General features: G+C 33.8%; 1 protein-coding gene across 1 annotated transcript; it reads left to right on the top strand.

Annotated features, from left to right (window-relative positions):
* Positions 1-2,649: 2,649 nt before the first annotated feature.
* LOC125197837 (protein NRT1/ PTR FAMILY 6.3-like) lies at positions 2,650-6,370 on the top strand. Its single transcript, XM_048096353.1, has 4 exons — positions 2,650-3,021; positions 3,092-3,131; positions 3,433-4,010; positions 5,402-6,370. The coding sequence occupies exons 1-4, from the start codon at positions 2,717-2,719 to the stop codon at positions 6,255-6,257; spliced, it is 1,779 nt and encodes a 592-aa protein (XP_047952310.1). The 5' UTR covers positions 2,650-2,716; the 3' UTR covers positions 6,258-6,370.
* Positions 6,371-10,335: the final 3,965 nt, after the last annotated feature.

Raw genomic sequence — 10,335 nt, forward strand, 5'->3', positions numbered from 1 at the left:
CTTTAAATTTAAAAAAGTTGCACAACTTTTTTTGGGCCATAAAAGATGCTTTTCTTTTAAAAATTCCTTTCCAAAGAATATAAAAATTATTTTTCCTCTCCTTTAACACACAAAAAAAAACCTTTCAAAAATTTGGGCCCTTTTTAAAAGCCCACTTCTGGCGGATGGAGATAATTTTATAACATTATAACTAATTGATGCGAGCCTGATTCTGGTGAAACAATGCCCTCAAGCATGGGCGGACCTACTTTAAAGAGATGGGGGTTGGTTTACCCTTGATGAACCCAATTTTTAAATATTTTTATTATAAAGTTTATAAATTTATTTATATTTTATACATATTATTATAAAAAACCCCCTTATTAAAAACCCCAAATCATCTGAAAATTTTTTTAAATTTTTAAAAATTTAAACTAATATTCATTTCGCATCCGTGAATTGAATGAGAACCAAATAACAAAGACAAAAGTGAGATGGGAACAAACCCGAGATCAAGGACACAAGATCGACCCGAGAAAAAGGCATGCATCAGACTGACCAACCCCCAAACCGGATGCGCATTTGGGAAGGCGGGGGTTATACCCGACCAAGTGAGAGCTGAGATAGGGCTTGATCACCCAACCGGGTGGGATCGTGTGCGATAGTAAGGGCCACTAAATGTGGGTGCGGGGGAAACAAGTACCTGACTAGTAACTCGTCGGGGACATAATGTGCCCCCCGACGGGTGGCTCGGGGGATAAAATTCACCCGGCCAGTGGAGTTTCCCCATGCGCTTTTTTTTAGCATTTAGGGCCTTATATTCTTATCATCTTTAATTCTTTACCCCTACCCCTTTTCCATTCGTGATTAGCTTAGACTTTGTTTAATTTAAAAATTACTATATTCCTCCAATTTGGGTTGATATTATCTATCAATTCTATTTTGATGGTTGTTTAAAAATTACTACATTCTTCATTTCTTTTTCTTCACCCATTACTTTTTGTTAATTTGAAGTCTATCTTTGCATTTTTGGATTGAGCATATAAGAGATAGTCTTGTGCAAAACATAAACATGGAATAAAGAAGATTCACATCCATAATTATTTTATTAATTAATATAATTATTATTGACGCTTAATTAGGATTAATCAAATTCGATTATAAAATTACATCAATCTTAACCATTCCGTATTTTAATACCGAGACTTGATATTTGATCTTAGTTCGGATATAGAAAGTTATTCCGTATTTTAATCCTATAGCTTCTTTATTAAAATTTCTCTTAAAATCAATGTATAAGATAAATTCATAACTTAACTTTTCTTACAAATATCGAAAAATTCTATTTTCGTGTATATGTTGTACTCCTCCATTCCTAAAAATATAACCTCTTTTCTTTTTGGTCCGACCCTTAAAAATAAAAACTTTCTACTTTAGGAAATGTCTTTCTTTCTAATGAAGTGAGACTTATTTTATACTAGGAGTAACATATTCTTCTTTCTATTTCTTTCTTATTTTATCAGTTTAATTTAGAGGACGAATGGAGTAGATGTATGACAATATATACTTTTTTTTAAGTCCAAATAATAGTGAGGCAATGACCAAACCAACAAAGATGTTTAAATCATTACTTTATTTTTCATACAAATGACAGAAAAACACACTACATTAATGAGCAATGACCAAACCAATAAAGAGGTTTAAAATTCTAAATGCATGTTTGATTAGATGTATTCATAATCTAACACATTATCGTTAAACAAGATAATATCAAATCTTAGGTCAGTCATAATGATCATAATTAGTTTATATATCAATTGCAAGTTTCGATGGATTCATATGCATAATCTAACTAATATGTCAACCTTCCAATAATATGAATTATCTAGATTTGTTCAGAGCCATATGATCGTTACTAGATTTCTCATCTTTCTTATCTAGAAGGTACTTGCACAGTTTAATGTCACGGAACTGATACAAGTGTATGTCTTTTGAGGCCTCAAATTGACTTACAGTTATGAGAAGTACAGTAAATGTGAGCAAAAATAAATTAAATAGAAAAATCAAATCGAAATTGACATTTTACTTCGATTTTTCTGGCTAACGGCTCAGTTTCATTTTTATTAATTCAAGTCGATGTTGTTCGGTCCACGTTTGAGTTTCAGGTAAACAGTTAATCCTAACCGACTAAGATGGAGTAACGTTATATTTCAGACGTACAGACTAATTAATTTGACACTTATATACTTCTAATGTTATTAATCATTAATATTGTCGATAATTTCCATAATGAAGTTTCGGGTCAGCCCATAGACTAACAGAATTGAAATATTATCGATTAGGAGTTTTCAACTCTAATTTTTAAATTTAGCGGACTATTCGAGCTAATCCAATGAAATTCACCTTCTACAATACCATATTGTTGACTGCACTTTTCCTAATAAAATAAGCAAAAATCTCCAAATTATTTCTTGCCCCAGGATCTGCCAGCAGGTATCATGTTCATGTACATGACAATACTACTAGATATGTTACATTATTATATTGCCATTTGCCAATCATAGTATCCACCTATCATACACATACAAAATATTTACATCTACTAATTAATCTGGTCCGTCCAAACTGCTATAAAAGCAACACACAGCCTCCCTCCCTTAATACTCAAACACCTAAAAACCTCTCTTTCTCTCCAATCCTTCAACTCATCACGGGCTCTAAAACCACATCCAACCAAATGGCTTCCTCTCTCCCTCAAACTAAACACGAGGCGGACGACACAATCCCCGACGCCTGGGACTACAAGGGCCGCCCCGCCCTCCGCTCCTCCTCCGGCGGCTGGGTCACCGCGGCCATGATCCTAGCCGTCGAGGGCTGTGAGCGGCTAACGACGCTCGGAATCGCCGTTAACCTCCTCACCTACTTGACCCGCACCATGCATTTGGGCAATGCCACTTCCGCTAACACCGTTACTAACTTCCTCGGCACCTCCTTCATGCTCTGCTTGCTCGGTGGCTTCATCGCTGACACCTATTTAGGAAGGTATGTACAATTTTTTTAAATTAATCATTTTTTTTTGCATAATTTTAATTATTTTGTTTTTTTTTGGCAGGTATTTGACCATTGGCATCTTTGCTGCTGTTCAAGCAACGGTAATAATTTTACTCCTTATGCATTTTTTTTGTTTATTACTGAAGTGTGATATCTTTGGCCTCGGGCATTAATAATCATACGTTAATTGTGATATCTTGTTTACTATTCGAGTCTGGTATTTTTGGCCTCGGGCATTAATCACACGTTAATTGTGATATCTTGTTGATTAGCGTGTTACAACTAACACAAACCAAACTTACGTGTGATATATAAAGACTCTAATTCGACATATGTGTGACAATTTCAAAATTATTGGGGTCATATTGTTTGACTAATTTGGTGAAAATTGACTGGATCCAGGGTGTGACGATCCTGACAATCTCCACCATAATCCCGAGCCTCCGGCCGCCGAAGTGCGAGGCCGGGAGCCGGTCATGCATCCCGGCGAGCGACAAGCAGATGCTGGTCCTCTACACGGCACTCTACCTGACCGCACTCGGCACAGGGGGTTTGAAGTCGAGCGTGTCCGGGTTCGGGTCGGACCAGTTCGACGAGTCCGACCCGAAGGAGAAGAAGCAGATGATAAAGTTTTTCAACTGGTTCTTTTTCTTCATCAGCATCGGGGCGCTCCTCGCGGTCACGGTGCTGGTCTACATCCAGGACCACCTCGGCCGCGAGTGGGGCTACGGGATCTGCGCCTGCGCGATCCTCGTCGGCCTCATCGTGTTCTTGTCCGGGACCAAACGGTACCGTTTCAAGAAGCTGGTGGGGAGCCCGCTCACGCAGATTGCGTCTGTGCTTGTGGCGGCGTGGAGGAAGAGGAACCTCCAGCCGCCGTCGGATCCGTCGCTTCTGTTTGACGTGGATGACGTGGCGGCGGAGGAGGGAGAGAGCAAGAAGAAGAAGAAGCAGAAGCTGCCGCACAGCAAGGAATTCCGGTGAGTTTTTTTTTTTTCATTTTTTATTTGATGCATATAACTGAATTAACTGCTTTGCTTGATTTATAGCTTTATTTTGTTTAATTATTTGGAGTGGGGTAAATCCAGAAATTGACAAAGAACATAACATGAAAAGTTAATACTTTGTTGGTAAAACACATTCTAAAAACATAAAAATATTTCTAGGATATATAGCATGTTGACCTTTGATTTATGTGATTAGAAATTTTGAAGTATAACAAGTTAACTGCAAACATTGAATAGCAATAATTAATATTTATGGACACGTACGATACTTTACGTTTATTTATGCATTGAATAATATCATAAACATGTGCATAGTTTATTACTTTAAAATTGAAAAATTTTCGTATTATTTTTTTTAAAATGGATAAGATACAAATTACTAAAACATCCAAAAAATATTTAAGTCGACCAAGACGGTGGAGATATTTGGAATTGAGTTGTGCATTATTTGAGCTACTAAATGATATGCATATGAGTGAGAGTCCGACAAATGTAATTATTTATGAGATGCCAACAAATAGTGTTTTAACCAATTTGATATATGCAAGTTGGATAATTTTCAATTTTAATTTTATGAACTAAAAATTTTGACTTTAAAAAAATTTAAAAGAAATCTTTATGTGCATTACACTCGGGCTTTGATGTAAAAGATATTGTTTTCTTTACTTGGAAGAGTGACATAGTACCATCTATATAATCAAATTACAAAAGATGCAGGAATTTTTTAAAGTTCCAATATGGATCTTCACCAATGAAGTATGTAATAATTATATGGTTTGAAAGGTTCAAGAAATTAAATTATTGAGTAGTAGTATATGCTATAACAAGTACTCCATATAAATTCAAATAATAGTCTTCGGTTAGTAAAACTGAGTCATATGCTTGTGTGCAGAATCCTCATAAATATATATTGCACACATTCATTCACAAATCGAACTGCCACAGATGAATCTTTCTGATGTCTCGAAAGGTCACTCCATGTGATTCCTTTGTGTGTTCCTCACATCTTGCTAACAACAGAATCTTTCAAATAGATCATATCAATACTTATTTTACACTATAATATATATGTACGTGCATGTGTGTGTGTGTGTTCACATCGAGATGCATGAATTTGAATACTATAGTACTAGTATTACTTTATTGCTAAATAATTGAGTTACATCGGTACCTATTTAGTCGGTCACACATTTTTCTTGGTGTCATGCATAGTATCAAGAAAAATGTAACTACATAGAAAATCCTATTTTGTTCCCCACATCAAACTATTTATACATGTCACGTGTAAATATATTTGATTTTATCAGAATCAATCAATCAATTAGCTTATCAATTAATTGACACTTGTTTCTTTTTTATTAAAGTTTTCTTGACAAGGCAGCTATCAAGGATCCTAATGTGCAAATGGATGTCTCCAACAAGTGGTGCATTTCGACATTAACAGATGTTGAAGAAGTGAAATTGGTAATTAGAATGCTCCCAACATGGGCCACAACGGTAATGTTTTGGACTGTTTATGCCCAAATGACAACTTTTTCCGTGTCACAAGCAACCACTATGGACCGTCGTATCGGGAAATCCTTCGAGATCCCGGCTGCCTCACTCACCGTCTTCTTTGTCGCCACCATCCTCTTGACCGTGCCAGTCTATGACCGGATAATCGCGCCAATTTGCAAGAAATTGCTCAAGAACCCTCAAGGCCTAAGTCCCCTTCAAAGGATAGGTGTGGGGCTATTTTTGTCAATATTTGCCATGGTGGCGGCCGCTTTGACCGAAATCAAGAGGCTTAGGTTTGTCCAGTCACACGGTCAGACGCCACATCATGTGCCATTGAGCGTCTTTTGGCTTGTCCCACAGTTCTTCCTAGTGGGGTCCGGGGAGGCGTTTACGTACATGGGGCAGCTTGATTTCTTCCTAAGAGAGTGTCCTAAGGGGATGAAGACTATCTCCACAGGGTTGTTCTTGAGCACTCTTTCACTAGGGTTCTTTGTGAGCTCAATCTTGGTGAGCATTGTGCACAAGGTGACTGGTGAGAAGAAACCATGGTTGGCTGATAATCTCAATCAAGGGAGGCTTTACAACTTCTATTGGCTATTGACAATCTTGAGCATTGTGAATATGGTTGTGTTTTTGGTTTGTTCAAGAAAGTATGTTTACAAGGAGAAGAGGCTTGCGGATGAGGGGATTGAGATGGAAGATAGTGAACCAAGTTGCCATTAATATGGATTTGTTTCTCTAGCCTTAAATATTTAATGGCTTTGTAAGTTGTTTTCATGTTTAAGATTGTGGAGAAAGCACATGATATATATATATAAAAGTATATATTTTATGTATGCAGCTTGTGGGGTAGGGCCATGATATAAGAAAAAAAAATCAGAAGTGATTTTTCTAATTTTGTTTTAATTAATAAATTCCCTTTCTTATTTAATTGTAATATACATAGCCTACAAAAATAATGGAATTTGTCTCATCAGCATTGGGCCATCTTGTACTTCTCTTTTAATGTCCATCTTTATGTGAATCATTGTTAGTATTAAATTATACTCTCTCGATCCATCCATCATAAAAAAAAAGTCTCACTGCACAGGTTTCAAAAATATAACTAAAAAGAGTAAAAAATTCAAATAAAATGTGTTTTTATTTTTTATTTTAAGTTTATAGTTATAAATTATGAATCGGATAGATCAGTGAAATATAGGGCCATAACCAAAGTTATACTAATAAAGTAAAATAGGCATTTAATAATAAACCTCCTAAATTAAAATTACAATATGACGTACATTTAGTGACAAACACAGAATGTATAGACCAACATATGATCAAATGTGAGTAAAGGCCAAATGTGGTCCCTAACATATGACCGTTTTATCAATTTGGTCCTTAACATTATCATTTTGATTATTTGGTCCCTCACAAATAAACTCGGACCCGAATCGGTCCTCACCTAACAGAACAATAAAAAAATAGACGGTGATTGCAATTTGACTATATTAAATTACTAATGGTAATTAATTATACCTAATTATAATTCTTAATTCCTATTAAATTACAAATTATTCATTTCATTTTGCAACTGATACTATTTTGCTAATAGGAAAAGAATTATAATTAGGCATAATTAATTACCATTAGTAATTTAATATAGTCAAATTGCGGTCATCGTCTATTTTTTGACGGTTCTGTTAAGTGAGGACCGATTCGGATCCGAGTTTATTTGTGAGGGACCAAATAATCAAAAAGATAATGTTAAAGACCAAATTGATAAAACGACCATATGTTAGGGACCATATTTGGTCTTTACTCCTAAATATATAATCTCTTCTGTCTTATAAAAGATGTCTCACTTTCTTTTTAAATTTAACCTATTAAAAATATCATATTTTCATTTTTGGAATATATTCACCCTCATATTAATATAAAAATAACTTCATATTTTTTCTTTTTCACTTAGCACACAAATAAAATCTACTAAATCTTGTGTCATCTCTGACTTTTTTTTGAGGACAGAGAGTACATAAAATAACCTGCCATGTTGGAGGTGACATCGTATTAACGAAGAGTAATATAAAATGGGATGAGGTAATGTCTCATAAGCCTCGTTAATTTGATTAAAGTAATGTTAATGTCATACAGCGATGTATTGATTCAATAAACTTGGTATTCATTTGATCATGTATTCGTGGAAATGATATCCATCAGTTGTATTTAGGGGTGGGTAGGTACGATATACCTTACCAAAACCACCATACCATATACCTTACCGTAAATATGGTATGCGAAAAAGTCATATCTTTACCTTATCAAAATTTTCGGTATACCGAACTTCGGAATACCTTATTTTCGGTATGACGAATTTTCATACCGATACCGTACCTCATTTACGGTATACCGTACCGAAGTTCGGTATACTTTACTTTTTCGGTATACCTGACTTTCAACATCAATTAAAATAGAAAATTAGAATATTATTTATTATTTATAATTTTAAAAATAAATTAAATATTATTTATTATTTATAATTTTAAAAATAAATTAAATATAATTTATTCATATTTATATTTCACAATAGATTTTATAATTTAAAAATATATAAAATATATTTTATATATAATTGTGTTTATATTTTTGTGGCATGTACCTTAGTTTACGGTATATACCTTAATTTATGGTATTTATCGAATTTCGGTATGCAGCGGTATACCGCGGTATTTGAAAATTCATACCGTTACCTTACCAGAATATTTTGGTAAGGTATCATACCGTACCGAAAGTCACGGTATACCGAAAATTTGATATTTTTGGTATTTTTTTCAGTACGATAAGGCCGGTATTTCGGTATTTTTTCCCAGCCCTAGTTGTATTCAATAACTACGAAAGTCAAAAAAGCATATAAATCTAATATATGTTGGTGACTTATTGACTTAAATTTTTGGCCTAAAGGTCTTTAGAATGGTGAGAATCATTAAACAAGAATATAAATCTAACGTCATTTTGGTTAATTAAATTACACGCTTGATTTTTCAAATATAATTTACGTGTTCGTGTGATTTATAATCTACGAATAAGATTTGCTCAGGGTGCGCTCTTCCATAGCAAGAGTCATGCACGTATATTCCCTCCGTCCGAGAATAAAGTACTTCCTTCGTTCCATATTAATAGAGAAGTTTCATTTTCTACACTCATTTTGAAAAAAAATAATTAAATAGTTAAAGCGAAAAAAAAGAGAAATAGTAACTTATTTCACTCATATTTATTATAAAATTAATATACTTAAAAATTGGGCTCACATTAAAATTTTCAATTTATACATTTCTTCTTTTAGTTTACATTTCTTCACATTTTTATAAAAATCTCGTGGTAATAAGAAAGAGGACGAATGAAGTATATGGCTTGAATACAACATTGAAATTATGAATACTAGTGGGGTGTCACTTGTCGTAGCCATCTTTTAATGTATTTTAGATCTGAAATGTGATCTATCTCATTCAACTATCATTATCATAATCGCAATTATAATGATCTTTTCCATCACGTCGGCATAGCTTAAGTATGACTTTAATTAATGTGATTGGGTACTTGAAAACACTTTTGGACAATGGGGATTTTGAAAGCACATACAAACCAAACAATATATCCTAAAAGTGAAAACGACTAAATTAGTTAATTAGGGGGTGTTAAATTGCGTGAAGTTTAAATAAACATGAAAGAATCCTAACATGCATGTGTTTCAATTTTCAATGATGTTTTTGTACCATACTCATTGATTATGCAAACATCAATAAATTTACTACAAACTGAAAGTTGAAGACATCATTAAATATTTAAAACACTTTGAATCTAATTTATAACAAAGCCAAATGTTCCAAATTTTATATACATATATGTTCATCGAACAAAATTAGGCAAGTAGTGTTGGAGTGGAAGCTTTTCAATCCGAAGCAAGTGGATTTTGTGGTCTTAATCAGAGAGGTAGTTTAAATTGTAACACCCACCACGAATTTATCTTTTCGTGACTCACTCTCATTATCATCAAAAATGTCATTAATAAAGCATGCATGTTTCTTATTTTTTGGAAGACCTGATAGACCTTAATAATTTAATAAGCAGAACTAATACAGTCCACTAATTTTATAGAAACCAAAAGAAGATTGCGTGAACTTTGCATGCATATATATAAAGTTAGTGCAACTAGATTCGTGAATGTGACAAGCCATGCTATGTTAGCCAGATTGCATATTAGCATTAATTTACTACTATCAAATTGTGAGTTCCCTGATTTCAATATTAGGATAGAGGAAAAAATCGAAAAGGAAAAAGCAAAAGTACTTATTTCCGAAGTGTCGTGTCCAAAAGAAAAAAGGGTCATTCCACTTAGCAAAGGGTCTTAATTAGGTTATCAAAAATCAACTTAATAACATATCATATGATCTACAATAACTTTTGTTTTTGTTTATATATATGTTGATTTTGTCAGTATTTCTATTCTGGCAAACTGCGACTATGTTGGTCGTCATTTCCACAACTCAAGCGTTTATACCGAAAATATAACCTTAATTAACATATTAGGCCTACACTGTAACATATTTCTTGTACACAATGATGAAATGAATAAAAATTCCGAAGAAAACTTATAATACTATATCAATTTGTGAGAAATTTGTACGTTGTGAAAATCGCATTTACTACATTTTCTTTTCATGCAAAATGTGAGAAAAACACAACTCGCTAATGCAGAAAATGCGCAGGGGATACGATTGCTTAAATATGCATTCATGTAAATTAAATTACTCCCTCCATC

The sequence above is a fragment of the Salvia hispanica genome, unplaced genomic scaffold, assembly GCF_023119035.1.
Source record: "Salvia hispanica cultivar TCC Black 2014 unplaced genomic scaffold, UniMelb_Shisp_WGS_1.0 HiC_scaffold_1023, whole genome shotgun sequence".
Classification (NCBI taxonomy): Eukaryota; Viridiplantae; Streptophyta; class Magnoliopsida; order Lamiales; family Lamiaceae; genus Salvia; species Salvia hispanica.